This window comes from Misgurnus anguillicaudatus, chromosome 6 (assembly GCF_027580225.2).
Source record: "Misgurnus anguillicaudatus chromosome 6, ASM2758022v2, whole genome shotgun sequence".
NCBI classification, from domain to species: domain Eukaryota; kingdom Metazoa; phylum Chordata; class Actinopteri; order Cypriniformes; family Cobitidae; genus Misgurnus; species Misgurnus anguillicaudatus.
The window spans coordinates 32861361-32882649 of NC_073342.2; the positions used below are offsets into that span (position 1 = coordinate 32861361).

Here is a 21289-nt window from a genome sequence, read left to right on the forward strand (position 1 = left end):
CACTTAATTATAGACTTCTCAGCTTAAAAACCTTTATACATGGTGCCTGCTGAATATAAAGAGGAAGACTGTTCCACAATTTAGGGTCAGCTACTGGGAAATCTTGGTCATCCTTTGACTTCTTCTTTAAACGAGGGACTATGATCTGTCAATCTCAGCGGCCTAACAGATCCTAAGAGCTTGCTGATATAAGCTGGAGACATGTTATGATAAAATTACCCAGATTCATTTTTATATTACAAATGGAAATTTCTCAGATGTTTGTCAGATGTTTCTCCTGAGTAATCTCCCGTGTGTCTCATCTAGACTTCACCAAAGCCTGCAATAAAAACTCAGAGATCTCAATATGAACTCAAATATTCTCATCAAAATCTATCAACATCGAATGATTTTATTTCCCATCTGGAAACACTTACTGTATGTCAACAGTTGACTGTTTAACTCATTCTTCAGGAGATCTTTACATCTCATGACTTTAATGATAGCATTAATGGTTTTAAATTCTGCTTTATTATTCTGACATCACTGCTTGACTTTGCTTGTGTAAAATTGTCACTTTTATTTCTGTAGCCCATAAAAGTAAAGATAAATGAGCGTGGTACAAGAGAAGTCCATTAGAAAACAGTGTAAGTGAAGGCAGTCTTTAGTTTACAGCTCTATCATGTTGTTGAAAGCATTTTTACAACCCTCGGCTGTAGATTTTGAGGCAGATAAAGCGCAGAGCAGATCGTTTATGTAAATTCTTTCTCATGTCTTCAGCTATGTTTGTAGTAAATCAGCACGTTCGGTTGATGTGATGGATACATTTATCAAAGATTTTGTGTTATTGTCAGAATAATGGAGTAAATGTTTTAAGATCTCTGGCAGGAATGCTTCACATTTCTCAATCTCTCTGATAGATATGCTACTCTTCATTCCAGCTCTTTATCTTCTTGTGTATTTAGACTTCATGTGAAACTACTGAGACCACAATTATCATCATTAAACCAGATGTGTTACTAGATGATATAAACGTGTCACCAGTTTAACTAACTTTAACTTCATGATTCTCTTCACACTGTTACTCAGCTATGACACTAGTTAATCTAAACTAACAGAAGAGTTTACAGCAGTCACGCTGATCCTCTGTCTTTCCCCCTCTTTTACAGGACACAAAATTCCTGAGACACAAATCTCTGATCTGTGGTCAGCTGCTCCAGATGAATCTGATTTAAAACAATCACATCTGCTGTTGACCCACAGAATCCAGATCAAGCAGTCTTTGATTGACAGGTTGTGACGGCTCTCACTTAAACGATGCTGACGGCGATTGCTAGAGAAAGTTCAACGGGTCAAAACCCTGAATTCACCTCACATTCAACAGACACACACACACACACACACACACAAATGCACACGTGCGCGCACACACACACATAACTTTTAAAATTCACTGTAATTTTGTAAATAATTTTCTGCCTCAAATTTTTTTGTTGAATCAACTCAGATTAAAGGGACATTCCACTTTTTTTGAAAATATTCTCATGTTCCAGCTCCCCTTTGATTTTTACCATTTTGGAATCCATTCAGCTGATCTCGGGGTCTGGCGCTAGCACTTTTAGCATAGCTTAGCACAATCCATTGAATCTGATTAGACCATTAGCATCAGGCAAAAAATAACCAAAGAGTTTTAATATTTTTCCTATTTAAAACTTGACTCTTCTGTAGTTACATCGTGTACTAAGACCGACAGAAAATTAAAAGTTGTGATTTTCTAAGCAGATATGTCTAAGAACTATACTCTCATTCTGGCATAATAATCAAGGACTTTGCTGATGTAACATGACTGCAGGACGAATATTACGCACTGCCTGAAAATAGTCCCCCGCTATTGAAAGATACTAAGGGGGTTATTTTCGGCTGCTGTGTAATATCATTGTGCCTCCTGCAGCCATGTTACTGCAGCAAAGTCCTTGATTATTAACCCCAAAAGAATCTGGACCTTCATTTGATAGACCCGCCCCACACATACGTAACCCAGGCAACAATGTTGGTTAGTAGACACACCCCTTACTGCTGATTGGCTACAAGTGTGTTTTGGTAGTCGGCACAACTCCCTTTTTCAAAGTGTTTTTCAAAAATCACGCACCCCGCCTTTAACAAGTCATGTCAACTTGTTAACTTTAATTTATCTTGAGTAGAGATGTGTTGTTATAACTTTCAAAATAAAATATGTCAACATTATTTTATAAGTTGTAACAACACATCTCTAGTCAAGATAACTAATAGTTAATTGACATTACTTATTAATCTGAGTTGATTAAACAAAAACATTTAAGGCAGCAAATACATTTTTACAGTGATTCAAATACAGTGATCCAGATACAGTGACTCAGATAAAATAAATCAGACAAACTGACTCAAAAAAGTGATTCAGACAAAGTGACTCATAAAGAGACTCAGATACAGTGACTCGTAAGTGACTTAGATAGTGACTCAAATACAGTGACCTGTGTGTGTGTGTGTGTGTGTGTGTGTGTGTGTGTGTGTGTGTGTGTGTGTGTGTGTGTGTGTGTGTGTGTGTGTGTGTGTGTGTGTCCCTCACAAGGTCAAACCATGAAACCATGGAATAACTTCTCAGACAATAAAGTTCTCATGTAAAATAAAACCAACCACCTCAAAAGTATTGCTGCACCTCAGAATGTGTAGAGCTCGTGCTCGTGTCCTCGTCGTGACGCAAAGGCGTTGCGCGCAAGAGGAACCTGAACCTCCCACCGCCGCTGCGCCACAGCTCTCTGTTAACTCCACACTTAACAGACACACACACAAACACAGACACGCGCTTCATTTCTCTTTCTTTATCATGATTTAAACTCTGGATCTGCGCTCATCGACGCGTTTCGTGCACGCGTGGACACTTTACTGACTCAAATGAACGCGGACGCGGATCTGTTGTTCACATAGAGGAGATCTGAACTGGAGACGCGAGAAATTACCTCTTCTTGAGAAATAGCGTTCAGGTAAGATGTGTTATAATGTAACGAGTGATGAAGATCTGCAACATTTATATCCAGTGAAGTTTTCATGGGATGAAATTGCGCAGTAAATGTGTGGGATCATTCTTTCAGAAATGTAAAACAAAAGCTTCATCATGTACACCTCAGAGTTTGTGTGTACTAAAATATTATCTATTGATTTTCTGTGTTCTTCCATACATTTACTCATGTAAAGCTGCTTTGCAACAATTAACAATTGTGAAAAGCGCTATATAAATAAAATTGAATTGAACTTGTTTGTGTGTGTGTGTGTGTGTGTGTGTGTTTGTGTGTGTGGTTTGGAGTGAGTTGTTTAAACTGAGATGTTTGGATTGAGATGTTTGGACTCAGCTGTGCATGTCACTTTAATGACAACTGGTGTGTAACCAGTCTTGGTTATCTACCATCTCCAGCTTAACCGCAAGGCTTTTTATGTTAATCTTCAGAGATTCCCATTCAATTCCTCAGGAGTTTTTATCCTCTGTTTATATTTTACATCTCAGTGTCTCTCTTTTGGGAACATTCACCCTAAAACAAAACTTCTCTTTATTTGATTGTCTCTGTGACAGATCTGAAATGATGTACGGTTTTATTCTTTAAACAGTCAGTTTATTTCATGTTGGTAGTCTGATGTGAACATAAAACAACTAGATATCAGTAAGAAAAGTTTGAACTGTATGTGAAGAACAGAGCTCGTGTTTTTCTTACCTTTTAAATGTCGTTTGACTTCTTATTTTTACAATACCTTTATTGTTCTGTGTTTCATCCCTGCTGTTGTTGTGTGGAAAATAACTGTATAATGTAATTTATTGAAATTTCCATATTTAGGTGCTGAACTTTCCCCTTAATCCTTTAGTTTTATTTTAGCAAGCGTTTAGGCGTGACTTGGTGTTTCTATGAGATTAACTTTGGTACAGTAGTTTATCTTTACAGTCTCTGACAGCGATCATTAAGCTGTTTGTCTTGATGCCAACTGGTCGAGGGTTTGAGCCCCACAGATGTCAACAGGACTCAGTTTCCATATGGAGACTCATTTAACAACAACAAACAGATTCTTTCTTCAGTGAGTTTGATGATTCCTCTCCATCCTCCTGCTGTTTAATGAATGTGTTTCATTCAGTTTGAAGTCTCTCAGATGGACTCTGAGCTGTTTTGTATGCTATAATGATGATTGTAATGGGAGATGTATGGGCAGTTTCCCAGACAGGGATTAGACTAGTCCTAGAGTTAAATAAATGTTAGAGATGTCAAAACTGAAAACACTGACATATCTTAAAATACATCAGTGCTCTTTGTTTTGCCTAAAAATGCACACAGGTAATGTTTTTAGTAAGGCATGTTTGTTAAAACTAGTTATATTTCCTAATTAAACTAAGGTCTAGTCCTGGCTTAAACGAATCCCTGTCCAGGAAACCGCCCCGTAGAGTTTACCTGCAGTAGAGAAGTTGATGTGGTGGCGCTCTCTAGTGGTGGGGTTGATCATTGCATGCATGTCTGGCTCCAGGTTGTGTCAACTAGATTAACTTTTAGCATTTTCAATCCTGGTAGTATATTTGTTTATCTTCTGGATGTGTTTGGTAGTTATGTGACATTGACATGTGCTATCATCAGGGGTAAAGCGTGATCGGATCATCTGATCTGGATCTTAATAGCTGCTGTAATTGACCTGATGTTCACATACGATTACAGTACTGTGTGTCTGAGGTGTGGAATTAATGCTATTACAGGAGATTACAGGAAATTATCTGTCATCAGTATCTAACAGATTGTGTGTGCATGTGTGTGTGTGTGTGTGTGTGTGTGTTTGTGCATATGTTATATGATGCACCGGAAACTCATCACTCATCAGTATGATCCGCCCTAACAAAGAGAATTGTGGGTAATAATACTAAACATCAATTTGTGTGAAGAAACACAATAGAAACCATCACAGAAATTCTTTTTTTTGTTTTGTTAAAATGTCATTAGGAACCATTAGCTTTTACCATTAAAACCACAACAAAAGTTTTTTCTGTGGTGTGTTTTGGGCATTATTCCAGTAGGATTTAATGGTCCAACTAATAGAACCCAACACAAACCAGTAGAGACCAACAGAGTCAATTATAGTTTACTAGGGTGACCATACATGACATTCTTCCCGGACGCGTCCTGGCCAGGATTTCGGTGCGTCTTCCGGAAGTCGTATTTGTTGACCGCATACGCCATTCAGTTAAAAACATAAGACATACAATCGTAGTTTCATTCTTACCTTAAAATGTAACGGTTGCTTTTTTGTAATAATAATAATAATCATCTATGACGTATGCGGTCGAAAATTACGACTTCCGGAAGGCGAACCCGAAATCCTGGCCAGGACGCGTCCGGGAAGAATGGCATGTATGGTCACCCTAAGTTTACATTACAACCACTACAATTCCCATAAAATCCAGTCAATCCAATATCATAGCTGTGATGTTTTTTTTTTAAGCAGCAATTTTGAAGGGGACACAAATAATGCAGCCAAAATTTTGACTTCTAAGAATATTTGTGCTAAAAAACATTACAGATATTTATACCACTGGTCTGTTGAATGCTGCATTCTGATTGGCTGAGAAATGTTCTATGGGTGTTGAATATTTTTCTGTAAACCGCACACAGTATAATGCAGTATAATGCTTCGCGTCGTGCCGCATTACCACCTTGGTGTGCCTTATTTTCTTATAATTCAATGGCCCGTCGTCAATTATTCCTTACATCACCCACCTGTCTGCGGTGAGTGAGATTTGTGCGAAACTTGTAAGCGAGTGTGATATTTTGTATCCTGGCAGTCATTAGCTCTTCCAGTTTTGATTAAAGGACAACAACTACTGCCACCTGCTGGTACAGAAAGTTATCTCATCTCACGCAGACAGGTGCTTCATGGCCACCGTCCATTTGCTGTGCCGGAGCATCTTTGGACTCAGTGTGAAAGATCTTTGTATGTTTCTGTATATGAGAAGACACGCTGTGATGGTCGTAGATCTGTGTGTGTGTGTGTGTTTATAATACTGTATGTGTGATGAGGTCAGAGGTCATTACTGTACAGGTGAGTCAATATTGACTGAGTTTCAGTGTGAACAGAACCGGATTCAGACTGATGGTACAGCGCTGATGGAGAATAACAGATGATCAAAGAGCGGAGGTTTGTTTGGAGTGAACACGCCGTCTTCCTGCTCCAAGCTAAAGAAACATTCAAACTGCACAAAACCAGATGTGTGCTTAGACACACACAAACACGCACACACAAACACACACACGCAGACATGCACACATTGTACACACAAACACACACACAGAGACACTGTTATATAATAACTGAGTTGAGCTTGAGGATATTAAATGAAATGGATTCAGATATGCATGTTTCTCTCTCATCATCAGACATAATTTGATGTAGCCGAACACTATTTTTAATTATGAAGTATCAGATTTAGCATGAGATTGATCAGTAGTGGTAGTAGAGTTTTCAGATGTCGTCTTAGGCTTCATTTACACTACATGTTTGATGTGACTGAATATTTTCCTCATGTGGCACAGATTGGATGTGACCCACGAATGTGTAAGCAGGAAAAACGCACAAAATCCAATATTCTCCCACCGGTTTCAGGCTTTATTCATATGTGGAAATAAATTTGATATGAATCAGATACATGCATTTGGATTTGCAATGTAAGCGGTCAGATCAGATATTCCCATCTTGTGTCGTGCGTCATTAAAAATGCGACGCTGGCAAATGACGTCAACTCAAGTGGACACCACCTGTGATCACATGACTCTTCTAGCAGCGCAAGATTGACATGTTTGAAAAGTTTTATGTGTTATTACAGAAATAAAGCTCTATAATCTTTAATCATTTCGTCCATTGCATATCGCAACATTTAAAGGTGCCCTTCCTCTGTCGTCTTTATTGCTTTATACTGTTGTCTGAGGTCTACTCATGACGTTTGCATGGTTTTTACATCCAAAAACATCAAAAGCAATAAGTAATAGGCCATTTTGTACCCTGATTTTGAGGCTGGTTAGAGAAATGAACCGTTTTAATGGGCGGGCCGCATTGAAGTAAACGCCCACTGCTATGATTGGTAACAGTTTTTCGTTCAAACTAACTTTCAATTTAATCTCATGTGTAATCAGTTTAATGTTAAGTGAGTGTCTTAAGAGACAGTGTCTTTCTTACACACGCATATTTTATCATAAACCCTTTTGACACACACACACGCGTGTCTTTTATCGTAAACCCTTTCGATGCGCGTGTAGCAGCGCACGCACAAACACACACACACACACACACACACACACAAACGTCTTTTACATAAACCCGTCGATGCGTGTGTAACGAACGCATAAACACACACGTGTCTTTTATCACATTCGATGCATGTGCATGAATTCGCGTGAATCGCGTTCCTCTGAAGAGAAATCCCGGCCGCAACTGACAGTGACACATAGTACTAAAGTGTTTTACTCACACACACACACGCGTGTCTTTTATCATAAACCCTTTCAATGTGTGTGCAGCATGAATTCGCGCCCCTCGGAAGAGAAAACACCGGCCGCCACAGTGACACATAGTACTAAAGTGTTTTACTCACATAAGCTGCGCCATTCTGTTTGGATCTTATATTGATGGAGGAGCATTGCTTTTTAATCGCAGTCTCTCTTCAAATCCAGCGTTCTTCTGAACATCCAAACATGTAGCAACTGTTATGATTCCCTCGTTTAATAGGAATGATGTCTCTCGACGAAAAACAATGGCCTGAATACGGTACGGTTGATGTTTAGCCATCCTTGCTGTAACTTGTTATGAAAACTAACTCAACTACACGTAATATGTGGGCGCGGTCTCAAGATGAAGAGCTCATGAATAGTAATGACCTCGATCAGTTCCACGTCACACTGATAAGCTTTTCAAACTGACCTGATTTCTGCGCTTATTTCTTTTCAGTGGCTAGAGCTGACAGAGGAGATGGAAGTTAATTTTCACATTCACAACACAAACACAAACACATATGGACCTAACACATATAAAAAAATACAAGTAAAAACGGTTTTATGTGGAAGGGCCTCTTTAACTTCCTCTGTGGTTTAAGCTGTTCTGGGTCTGTATGTCTACCTTGAATAGTTTTGTCAAGTGTTTCGTGTAAATGCAGATATCAGATACGAGTCACTTTTAAAATATGATGTAAGTCGGGCATAAAAAAAAAAAATGGATACAAATCAGAATTGGGCATCAAGATTTTCAGTGTAAATCCAGGCTTAGACTTTATAACTGTTCTCTGTTTCTGCATGAAATGCGACATGATGCAGCATAGTTCACCTGCAGTTTCTTTATTGTAACAAATATCATTTCTTTAATTTTAACGTGATGGTTTGTTTCAATAAGATTAAAAAGTATTTGGAGTTTATTCTTCATTGATTGAAGTTAGATCAGTAAAGTAAAGAAGGGTCAATCTTTAGGGTCAGTAACTCAAAGGGACTCCAGCTGTTTTTAAGGAACACGAGGGAGTTGATAACTCTCTTTTAAAGGTCCAGTATAGCAGCACAGGTCAAAGGTCACCGAGTAAAACACCTCTCAACCATTGCCACGGTCAGCAGATCTGTGTGTTGTGACGGATGCTGCCTTGGGCAGATCCATTATGAGTCTCATTGAATGAAGCTTGTAGTGTTTTAGTTGAGAAGGGGATTGTGGGTATTTTTGTCTCGTACATGTAGGATGACATAAGAGCAGATCTGAGTTCAACTGTAAGTCTGTAATTCATTCATTGATGGTTTAATACACATGCACAGTTTACTGTAATGAATCTGTCTGACATCATTGATGTTTACAGCAGCAGGAGTTTAGTTAAATGTGTTTATTAGACCTTCATGAGCACTTACTGCTGAATCTCAGTTTTTCATTATTGTAGTCGTCACCAATACTAAATCTAAACATACTTTACTTAAACATTTGTTGACAATATACAACAATTATTATTATGATGAATGATTGAGTGTTTAATGTCATTGTAATGTTTTATATTCCTGTAATAATGACAGAAGTTTATTATTCAGCTCTGATTGGCTGAAGTGTTTCTGCTTTTTATAAAGATTGTGTGATTGTTTGTGTGAGTAAACTGTTACAATATCACTTAACTGACAACACACAAAACCTGCTGCCTTCTATGTAAACTGTGTGTGTGTGTGTGTGTGTGTGTGTGTGTGTGTGTGTGTGTGTGTGTGTGTGTGTGTGTGTGTGTGTGTGTGTGTGTTTGCGTGTGCATGCATGTATAAGTGTGTGTATCTGTGCATGTGTGTGTGTGCGTGCGTGTGCATGCAGGTATAAGTGTGTGTCTGTGCATGTGTCGGTGTGTGTGTGTGTGTGTGCATCTGTGTGTTTGTGTGCATGTATGTGTGTTTGTGCATGTGCGTGTGTGTTTCATTTCATCTTCATAGAGTTTTTTTTTTTCTTTTGTTGTGATCATTTATGATATTTGATGTGTAGTTTAAATTCTTCTGTAGGGATAAACTGATTGATGGATTTAGAAAAGAGTTTGTGTATGACCTCCATTATGTGCTGCTTTGTATAAACTGTATGAATGCTTTGAGTTTAAAGGTGTTGCTGTAGCCCAGCTGGTAGAGCATTGTGTTAGCATGGCAAAGGTCATGGGTTCAATTCCCAGGAAACACAAATACTGATGTATAGCTTGAATGCACTGTAAGTAATATGGGATTAAAGTTTCTGACAAATGTAAATGATTTAGGAGAAATGAACTCAAGATCTGTCCATTGACTTTGATGATTCTGTCTTAACTGAAGCAGAGACGCTTGATGTATCTTTGAGTTTCAACAAGTTGGCCATGTGATGTACAAGTAATAAAGCACCTTTAATAGTTTGAGATCTTTTGACATACTCACTATTTTCCAGATATAAATGTCTGATCGTTCTTCATGTTTTTTGTGAGGATTTGTTTTATTTTGTCTGTAAGTTTTGTGTTGGTCTGTCTGTGTTTGTCAGTCAATATCAGCGTGATGAGGATTGAGCCGTTGACCTCTGCCTGTTCTCCGGGGCTGTTGGGTTTTTTACAGTAGAATAACACAGTTTTATTGTTTTTTATGACCGTTTCTTTGTCAGTCTTGTTTTCTGATAACGGCCATTGGCGGGTCATTAAAGTCACAGAACAGTCTCACTTTTATGAGAAGGAGTGCTCTATGTGAAACAATAGCTCTCATAAATAGCAGCCAATGACCCTCAAAGCTGAACTCACAAAGCATGATGGGATATCTCCAGCCAATACACATGACCTGACTTACAAAAGTTTCACACATCAGTCCTTTAACATTACAACTCTCATGCTAATACCCTACACTGTACTGTATATATATGTTTATTCACTCCAGAGATGTTCTCGCACAAGTCGGCTAAAATAATTTCCATAGGTCCACGTGATTGTTGGCCCACATTAAGTGTCTGAATTTAGGACGTAGGCAGATGTAGGTCAGTCCTCCGGGGCTGAAGTAGAGAACATTAAAGAGAGGAATGTGACTCCAGCTTTGGATTTTCTTCAGGTTTGGGTTCGGCATACGTCCGGACGTGCCGGTCTTTCTGTTTTACAGCCCGACAGGGTCGAGCCAGGTGTTAGGTGCTTGGTAAATCCCTGTGACCGTGAGGGGTGGAGAGATGAATGGGTGGGGGTGATTTATGAGCCCTCTCTTCTCAGAAAGGATCTCAGGTCATGGATGTCTGACTTATTCCACAAGAATCCTCACTTTAACCCTGAACTGTGAAACCAGAGCTAACTTTACCTCAGCAGAAGAGACACAGCGCTAAAAGGTTTTTAGGAAACTATAGAAGTATTTTTGGAGCAGGATGACTTCGTTGGCATCAGACAGTGTTTGCTGAGGTCAGAGATCACCGACCTGTGATGTGTCTCAAATGGCAAAGTTTGACATTATGTTTAGATTCACTTTAAAAGACTTTATTTCATCGAGTCCTTAAATCACAGCTTAAGCAAACATACTGCTCAGTTTCCCAAGCATTAAAACTTAACCAAACCAAACCAGAAAGACCAAATGATGACCGTAAATGTTCATTCAAACATTCACTGTAAAATCACATGATCGTTCATTTGGACTCAGAAAAGCACTTTTACCATCTGCATTCAGAAGTTTTGTCCTGGTGTTTCTCAGTAGGAGTCTGAACTTTTCACATTCATGAATAGTCTCTCAGTAAGGTTTGTTTATCTTTCTACAACCCGCTAATACCAGGGAGAACAAATCCCTTCTTCCTTTTTGTTTCAGTAACAATAAGTGCCGTGGTTCGGCTCGAGTCCTGCTGTGTTTACATCTCTGTGGACTTGACTGCAACAATGGCGTTGTCCTCCAAAAAACCTCCACGACCACCGTCCCATTAGCTGGCTTTTCTTCAGGGAAACCATCATAGAACTCTTTGCAGAGTATTTTTAGGTTTGCACAAAGTGATCTTGTCAGAGAGATGAACCGAATGGATTAAACAGCAGTTCTTCTACAGTAGATCATGTCATCGGCCAATTAACTGAGCTGTTGAATCGGACACGTCGTGAAGATCCCACTGGAAGTTTTCTGTTTCGTGAAATGTTAAGGGTCACCATTAAAGACCACCCTGAGGTGAATCAGTTTCATAACATCCTCCGGCCTCTGTCCTGCTGAACCCAACACAAATCTGTGCTTTGTTTATTTCAACAACACAAAGATCTTCAGCGTTTGAACATTCCAGAGATGAAGTTTGATTTACTTTCAGTTTACAGCCAGGAGGACTCAATTTGAGGTCAAGTGTCACATTCAGAGATGTTTGTGTCACTGTATGAATGTCGGATGTCTTGTTCTTCAGGGTCTCCTGGTGGTTTGGTAAGGAACATGAAAGCTTTTGTTCATCTAACGCACACATTATTTCACCAAACAGCACTTATAAATAACAAAACATCCACGTGGAAGTGGATCGTGTGATAAAGACAGACTGTGATTTATATGCTAAACAGTTTGTAACGTGTGGATGTTTTGAGATCTGATGGCATCACTGTGGACTTTGACTCATAAAGAGTTATTTTGATTTGTGACAACGCCGCTTTCAGTACAGAGAGAAACCCGTGAAACTAAATCTGATGAAATAAATGTCTAATAAGATTCATCTGTGTAGTTTTGCTTATCAGAACAACGTATCTTCAATGTAATCTCAACAAGACAAAGAGGATTTTCTTTGACATTAGTGTCTGATTGTAAAAGTGATAAAGCGAGATGTCAGGATAGTGAATGAGGTATTTGCTGTGAAGGGGGATGTGAGTGAGTTTGTGAATGGTCAGGTTGGAGTTTTAGGGGTGTGGCTCTACAGCAGTAGATGAAGATCTTTCTCCACAGATCCTCTGTGTGTTTGTGTTTGACTCATGAGCGTTGTGTCTGCTCACAGATGTGAATGAGAATCACAAGATCTCGTCTGGTTTGGATTTAGATGGGAAAAGTCTGGATAAGACTGAGAACATGTAGTCAAGGGACCAGAGGACTTTTGGAGACTTTTATCTTTGGAAAGCATTGAATTGGTTGAAGACAGAGGTGAGTGAAATGATTTTTAAATCTGAGTGCTGTATGAAGGTATATCTCACAGGATTATACAGACATCGGAAGTAAATCATGTAACCTATATTTTACTGTGTCAAGTCCTACTTTATCGAGTTATATTTGGAAGCTGTAAGATCCAGGAGTCACTGTAGGTCTCGATGAGATGGATGAGGATCTGTTGAGAGGTGTGAAGGAGCTGTGGTGTGTGTAAATATCTGAAGGTTTCAGTCATTTAGTCTCCAGTGGCTCAGTATGCAGGTGGTCTTCCTCAGAAGTCTGCTGGAATGAAGCCTTGAAACCATTTGGTCTTCTTGCAATAACATTCACAGCGATGAATCAAGTTTGGCCAAAAGTTTGCGAGGATCGCCCAAATGCTCTCGAATGAGTCAGAGCTGCTGGATGTCCAACATCTAGAAATCGGCAATGGCATTTTACTGATGATTTTATATACCCTATTAATCTTTTCAAATAGCACATAATAGTATGGTTTTGGGAGTCATTATGGGCTTTGTCCAGTTGATTAATGAACATAATTGATATCAAAGTCTTGTCACGCATAATAGATTCTCATTCATTGTCATGCATTAAGATCGTGCATAATGTGAATTTGTAAAAGTATTGAATATTTTGCATGTGAATTTAGCATCCATTTTTAGATTTCTGCATTGATGGTAAAATAATGAAGGCTGTCTGATACTTTAGGAAAAGCTATGGCAGAGATCTTAGTTTTAAGTTCTTGTTTTCAGTTGTTCTGTATGATTATTAAGCCTTGTCTGAAAAGATTTACAGAGAGTTTTATAAAACTCTTTTCCTGAAAGAGAAATTGTTTTTTATTGCCACAACAAAAGTAGAAGAAACCTTTAAACTTTTAGTTTGTATTGTACAGAAACTTTCAAACAATCAGAATTTTAGCAGTGACTCAAGCAAGGGTGTGGACTGAAACAAATCAAACCGATTGATAAAACACTCTGCTGAACTGGAACCAGTCACATTTACTAGATGAAAATGGCAGTTAACCCATTTTCACATTTTATGGATTTATGGAAATCAACTAGCAAAGTCAGGAATGTCATGTGTTGGGTCTGAACCTGATGTCATCAGGATTTATGCAAAACAGTCCTGGGAGTTTGAATCTTCTTTGGTTACTACACCAGACATTTCTTCATTTGTGTAAATGGTTCTGTGCTATTTTGATGGTCCATTACCATATGAGTTGTTGGTAGTTAGCCCTGCATGATCTCCTCCTTCCCCCCAACACCCCTGTCTGCCCCCCATTGGGTGGCGTTCGGGGCTCTTGTGGGTGGATCTAGGGAGATGTGCATCTCTCGGACCTCCAAAGCCATGTTAACAAGCAACCCTACAAGGGCCTGTTAAACATCAGAGCTCCAGGGTTCTTCTGCAGAACGAACCGCCGTTGATTCCCTGAGGTTCACACAAAACCACTCGCTTGTGAAGTGGCTGTTTATTTTGGATGGGACGGGACTGTAGTTTCTCTTAAATTCAGTTGTAGATTAGATCAGGAAGTTGAGGAAATGATGCTGATGGGATCTGAGGCGGATATTAGCATTCTTATAAAGGGTGTTGATCACTAATCTGTCTTACTCATTGACCTCCTGTTTAATTCACAACGCTTATATTGTTGTTTTCTTTTAAAAGCCCATAGAGGAAAACTTCAACATGTTTGACAGATAAAATTTGTCTGTTCTGCATGAAATAAGCAGATTTATAAATGATAACTCTTTCTCACAGATGTGTTTTTCTTTCTATTTCTGGTGGTGGTTATTCTGGTCTCAAGAGTTGACAAGTGTTTTACAGTCATTATCTCTGTTGAAAAAAGGACATTAAAACTTCACTTTCTGGTAAAGATCAAATAGATTTAAAATGTTGTTGTGTAAATAACACACAAAACAAATCAGCGAGAATTTCAGGCCTGGACACTTCAAAGAAAGCACAAGTGTGTTGAGTTATTTCAGTTGTGTGCCATCTGTAGTCTGATGTATGTTTGTTTATCTGCTCAATATCCATCATAAATGTACAGTAAATCCATCTGATCGTGGTCTTTTCTCATAAACTTTCAGTGGTTTTAAGGAAGGAATGTGTTTTCTTTGCGAATCAAGAAAATAAGGTTTTAAGTTTATTAAAGAAAATGAAGCCCAAAGATTTTGCTGCATTGTGATCCTCTGTTCTTCACATTGTTGATGGTTTCTGGTGTCGGTCCACCTGTCGGTGTCTTCAGTTCATCATCTCACCTGTTTTCATTCCACACACAGCAGTTGTGAGATGAAAGCGTCTGATGTCGCTCAGCAGGCCTTGATGCAGCGCGACAGGTTCTGGGTTTGGAGAAAGACACGCGCTTCAAGCGTTACCATATGGCTTTGTTGTGCTTTGTGTACTGAAAGAGCTTCAAAGGGGCTGAGAGAAGGACATCATGAGAGATCTTGTCTTGAGATGTTCTTACTGAATCCATCATGAGAAACAACCAGAAGCTTCTCCAGTGATGATCAGTCAGGAAAATAGATGAAAGTAAATGAAACAGAGTCAGAATAGAGGAAGATCTGACCACATCATTATCATCACAATCAAAGCTCAGTCTGATTCATCAACACAATCACAATAAACCTCACCATCAGTTTATCAGCAGAATCTGGAATTTTGGACACTTGTTTGGTCGATAACATTTTCTGTCAAATATATCGATCATTGAATGGTTGAAAACGAATTCTTTTTACAGTTTTTAATGTTAGAGAGTATATACATGAATTGAGTGAGTGTGTCTTACTGTAGGTGATAACACCTTGTTCCCTCTCCAGCAGGTCTATCTGATGAACTCTGAGATGAAGTCCGGCGGTTTCCGTGGTGATGTGAGGCGACGGGACATGGAGCCGAAGATCGACAAGCTCACGTTCGGTTTCCAGCGGAGCTCCACGTCAGATGATGACTCTGGTTGTGTTCTTGAGGAATACGCTTGGGTACCACCAGGACTCAGACCAGAAAAGGTAAAGCATCATACTGAACCAAAGACATCTGAGGGGGGTCTGGTTTCTGTAATGAAGATAATCTGCTCTGTTTTCTGCTGGTCATATTTCAACACTATATGTAAGCTGTTAGACAATGAATATGTATTACTTCAGATCCAATTCCACGTCTGAGAGATTTGAAGTTTTTGCAGCCACAGCGAAGCCCACAGGCATTTTGAAAACAGGAAATGCTGCTTTTTATTTACAAACTGCTTCATGGAAAATCTGTAAGTCATTATGTCAGAGATGCCAGACGGGGGCTCGAAACGGTGAAGAGCGCAGGGGTTTGCTAGGGGTTTCCCCTGATGTGTGTGCAGTCGCTCATACCTGATGTGAATCTGAACCCAGTTAGCACACGAGGAAACGCCTTCCCATTCTCTTGAAGAACACCAAATAAAAAAAACTTTTTTAATGCTAGGACTAAAGCACAGCTTTTGTGTTAAATGTAATGTCTTTATAGCAGTCGTTGTGTGAATTGCCCCGTGTATTATAGGTGATGATTGCGTGTTGTTGAATTAGCAGGGGGCAGTGAAGGTAACGCATCGGCTGGATATTGAGTCTGTGATTTATGAGCTCATGATTGTCAGCTTTAAATGGCTTTCCAGTAGAGCAGCTCAACATCAGCAGGGTTCTTCTCAAAGCTCGTTCCAGCTGTTACGACCGCTACTCGTAAAGCCCCCCTATCCTCTTCACAAGGCAAAGGTCAAAGTGTCAAAGAAACACAATAGATTACAGTAAAAAGCCTCTGTGATGATAAACAGGTTTCTGTAAAGCTCAATGAGATCACAACAAGACCTGGTGCTTCCTTTGACAAATCTTAGGAGAACTATTTCATGTCATTGCTTTCAGTAAATCCGTAGGACGAAACCAGCGATATATCGGCCTATAATCGGTATCGGCAGATTTTTTCCTGCTTTCAGACATTGACCGATTGTTAAAAAAAGGCGATGATCAGGGCAGATTTGATCTTGACAATTAAATGCATCAGAAGCAATGATTTAAAAGGTAAATTACTGGTACTGTTATTTGAAGATGCATTCTCAGTCCTTTTGTATCGGTGCATCCCTGGACAAAACCATTGGATTTCATCTACACCTGGTTTTAACATTGGTCTCATGTGTTTTGATCTGAAGTGGACAGCTGAGAGTGATTGACATTCACACCATGTGTTTGAAATGCTCTTCATGTGAACACAACTTCATCCACGGGAACTGGACTCTCGCTGCAGCATTACATTGTGTTGATAATCCACTGATGCATTCACATAACATTACACTGCTGATCAACACTTTTATGAACTCGTCTGATCTCTCTTTATCTTACTCCAGGTCCAGCTTTACTTCTCATGTCTACCTGAGGATAAAGTGCCGTATGTGAACAGCCCGGGTGAGAAGAATCGTATCAAACAGCTTCTGTATCAGCTGCCTCCTCATGACAATGAAGTGAGTTTTTAAACACAAACAGTCTGTTGTTGTTTCTCAGCATTTTCAAACCCCCTCAGATATCTTTCTATGTGGCGCATGGTGTGGGTGTTTTAGCTTCAGCACGTCCTCTGCATTCCTTACACCATCACAGAAAGATGCTTTGTTTCTTCAGATCTCTGGAGGTGTTTCTACAATGAGACGCTTGAGAACTCGATGTGACTCAATGTCTGTTGTTGTGTTGGTGTGTGTGTGTGGTTCTGTTACTCTCGAGTCTGAGTGTGATTCTTGATTTTGCTGTAAACATGAAGGTTTTTTTGTTTCTTTTCCTCTCATTTAAGTTGAGTTAAACAAAAGTAATCAGTAAGTTTAAGAGTAGATTGGCTGAGTCAGAGGTTTTCATCCCTTCTCTAAATTTCCATCTCAGCAAAAGTCCAAATATTTAAAAACCACTTTAACACTTGCAGTAGACGATGTGCTGGATATCAACAATAAGCTTGTTAGGAAAAGGAATTATGTGCGTTCCTATCCATTCTCCTGTGTGTAGATGATCTGAAGAAACACTCGTTCTAACCTGTATTGTGTTAAATTGTGTCTTCTTCAGGTGCGATACTGCCAATCTCTCAGTGAAGAGGAGAAGAACGAGCTTCATATGTTCAGCACACAGAGAAAGAAAGAGGCCCTTGGACGAGGAACATTAAAACTGCTGCCGAGGACGATCCTTCGTGCCACGTGTGAACATGTACGTGTTTAAATCAAGAGTTGTGTGCACCTGATGCCGATTGTATTTGTTATTGAAATATTGTTTTCTACGTCTGTAGTGTGGAGAGAACATCAGTGGAGGAGAGATGGTGGTGTCTGCATCACGGGCCAAACCTGGACAGTGTTGGCACCCGGCTTGCTTTAGATGTTCCACCTGCAGTGAACTCCTAGTGGATCTCATTTACTTCTGTCATGAGGGGAAGATCCACTGTGGAAGACATCACGCTGAACTGTTAAAGCCACGCTGTTCTTCCTGTGATGAGGTGAGATTCATTCTCTTTAATGCATCAGAGCGGATCTTAGCTTGTGGTTCTGTAAGTGAAGTAAGTGACACCTTTATCATTGTTATTCTTGTGTTTTAGATTATATTTGCAGATGAATGCACAGAAGCAGAAGGTCGTCACTGGCACATGAAGCACTTTTCATGTTTTGAATGTGAGACCTTACTGGGTGGTCAGCGGTACATCATGAAAGACGGTCGGCCCTACTGTTGCGGTTGCTTCGAGTCTCTGTATGCAGAATACTGTGAGGCCTGCGGTGAACACATCGGTAAGCACAGAAGTCACTTTTAGACGTCATTTACCACAAAGCATCTTCCACTTTTGCCTGTGAAACGCCTTTTTGACCTTTTACTCCTGTTTATTTTTCTTCAGGGGTGGACCATGCCCAAATGACGTATGATGGCCTCCATTGGCACGCCACAGATGCTTGCTTCAGCTGTGCTCAATGTAAGAGCTCATTGCTCGGTTGTCCCTTTCTCCCCAAGCAAGGCAGAATCTACTGCTCTAAAGCCTGTAGTCTGGGTGAGGACATCCATGCCTCAGATTCTTCTGACTCTGCCTTCCTATCGGCGAGATCTCAGGAATCACGTCGCAGCGTAAAGATGGGAAAGAGTAGCCGCTCCGATCAATGTCGACAGTCGCTTCTCTTCTCCCCCACAAGTAACTACAAGTTCCCTGGACTGTCCGGGAATGCAGACGACACCTTGTCCGACAAGCTGTCGCAGCTAAACTTTGCAGACAACCACTTTTGGAGGAACGGGGAAGAACAGGAAGCACCTGAAGACCATGAGGAATGGGCGGAGCACGAGGACTACATGACCCAGCTGCTCCTCAAGTTTGGCGAACATGGAATGTTTCAGCAGCCGGAGGACGGCAGACCGGCTGACTCGTGGACGACCGACTCCGAGGTCAAAAACGAGAGCCAGCGAAGGCTTCCGGCGCATGCCGAGAGCGAGAGTCTTGCCAGTAAAAAGTACAAGGCAGACATGTACTGGGCCCAGTCTCAGGATGGACTGGGTGATTCCGCGTACGGTAGTCACCCCGGACCTGCTAGCAGCAGGAAACTCCAGGAGCTTGAACAAGAAGATAAACTGTGGTATAATGACTCGCTAGAGTGCATCACAGATGAATTTAAACAAGCAGAGCAGAACATCAGAGACTCCATGGATTCCTTGGCACTCTCCAATATCACAGGTGAGACTTAAACAACTAAAAGAACTGCATGATGCATAATTGGTATTGAATGGTTATATAAGAGGTCTTCACAGGTCCACTTAGATCTGAAAACTCGAGGTTCGACCCAAGACCCGAGCAAGTTTGGGTCTAAAAGCATCACATGTATAATGTTAGCAGCTTTGGGTCTCGGGTAATTTAAAATGAATGTGTTTTTGCCAAACATACCCAAGATGACCCAAACAATCTTGCATGTGTGCATTGGGTCCTTTTCCAACCCCTCCTGTGTTTGCCAAGAGCGCTTGCGACATCATGTGGCTAGCACAGTAGTTAATTTTCGTTGAGCCAGACCTGTCAATCAATTTTGAATGCACATTTTAGCGGTTACCTTGGTGTCGTTGTCAGATAACAAATGAAAATAAATGGAGCAGCGGGCCTGCACACACATTGGTGCTGTTTACATTCGGGTCCGTTCGGGTTAAAAAATGGCCACTGGGCCAGGTCTAATTTTCTAGGGTTTGTCTCAGGTGGGGTCTTAAAAAAAACATTTATGCACGTCGGGTTCAGGTAAAAAGTGATTCGGGTCATTTTGGGTTGAGTACATTTCTTTAGACCCGAGAAGAAGACCTCTAGGTTAGACCTCTAAAAGACTTCTAAGTCTGCAGCGTTGCATTTGTACCTCTAGAAAGTTGAATGTATGCTTTGTTTCTTCATTGTTGTGCTTTTAATCATTACAGGTGTTTCGATTGATGGGGATATTAAAGAGAAAACAATGCTCTACTCGTTTCAAAAGTTCTCTGGGTTTAAAAAAGAGAACGGTGAGAACACGAGTAACATGGGGACGCTGAACTCTTCAATGCTACACAGAAGCTCCAACTCTCTGAAGAGTCTTACGTCTGACCTGGAGCGTGTGGAGATCATTGAGGAGGAGGAGGAGGAGGAACAAGAGCAGGTGGTTCCTCTTCCAGAAGAGAGGCCAAAACCAGCTCACATACCAGTTTTAAGAAGGAGCAAGTCCCAGTCCAAACCGCAGCAGGTTAAATTTTCAGATGATGTCATAGATAACGGACACTACGATGACCTAAAGGTGCGGCAGCCTCCCATGAGCGAGCGCACACGGAGACGAGCGTACCACTTTGACGAACAAGACCAACGGCGTCATCGCCATCATCACAGACGGAGAAGTCGGAAATCTCGTTCGGACAACGCGCTTCACATGGTTCCCAAAGAGAAAGCCCGTATGAACTTTAAGGAGGACCGTCGGCACTACGGCCCAGGTCCCGACGCTCGATACGGACAACACCCGCGTACTCACGCCGACTCGCAAAACTACGGATTGCACAGCCAAGCCATGGAGAGATTTCCTCATTTGTATGGGGAAGACGATGACTGGTGCTCTACCTGCTCTTCTTCATCATCCGAGTCAGAGGAGGAAGGATTTTTCCTGGGTCAGCCTATTCCACAACCGAGACAACCTCGGTACCAGTATTACGCTGATGAACTTCCCTTTAGTACACGAACAAAGTCCAAACAGAAGAGAGGACGTAAGGGCAAAAACTGTATCATTTCATAGAGTCGGAGTGGAAAATAAAACTGCATATTTAAGCGAATGCCAGTATTAAACCTGCTTTAAGCTGCTTACTGTTAAATATACAATACAACTCGGTCACGATGACACAGCGGTCGTCGAAAAGTTCTTGCCAAGCAGTGACGTTAAACTCCGGTTTAACTTCAGCAGTAAAATACATCATCATTGCAGTCTTTGAAAGAAAGAAACAAATAAATACAATATTTATGAAGCCGCTTTTTAGAGACTAACAGAGAGAATAATTTAACTTTGCATATATGAATGTATATATTGTAAAATGTCGAGTTAAAGCTAATATTTTTATATCCCTGAGTTTCAAAAGATTTTTTTGTGTGTGTATGTAATACAGAGCGAAGGTCTGCAGCGATTCCACTTTTGTTAATCAGGGTTTTAAAAATAAATACATAACATGCCATAGTCGCTTATGTTTCTTTTGTGAACATCTTTA

At 40.4% G+C, this 21289-nt stretch overlaps 1 protein-coding gene across 4 annotated transcripts; it reads left to right on the top strand.

The window, feature by feature from the left end:
- The first annotated feature begins 2709 nt into the window (after positions 1-2709).
- prickle1a (prickle homolog 1a) lies at positions 2710-21261 on the top strand. Of its 4 annotated transcripts, none has more exons than XM_055193395.2 (8): positions 2710-2999; positions 15410-15595; positions 16945-17058; positions 17642-17779; positions 17859-18062; positions 18162-18348; positions 18453-19274; positions 19991-21261. In XM_055193395.2, the coding sequence occupies exons 2-8, from the start codon at positions 15422-15424 to the stop codon at positions 20824-20826; spliced, it is 2475 nt and encodes an 824-aa protein (XP_055049370.2). In that variant the 5' UTR covers positions 2710-2999; positions 15410-15421; the 3' UTR covers positions 20827-21261. The 4 variants fall into 4 exon arrangements, with proteins under 4 accessions (XP_055049370.2, XP_055049373.2, XP_055049374.2 ...); XM_055193398.2 differs by having other exon boundaries at positions 15413-15595; XM_055193399.2 differs by lacking the exon at positions 2710-2999 and adding an exon at positions 3944-4077.
- Positions 21262-21289: the final 28 nt, after the last annotated feature.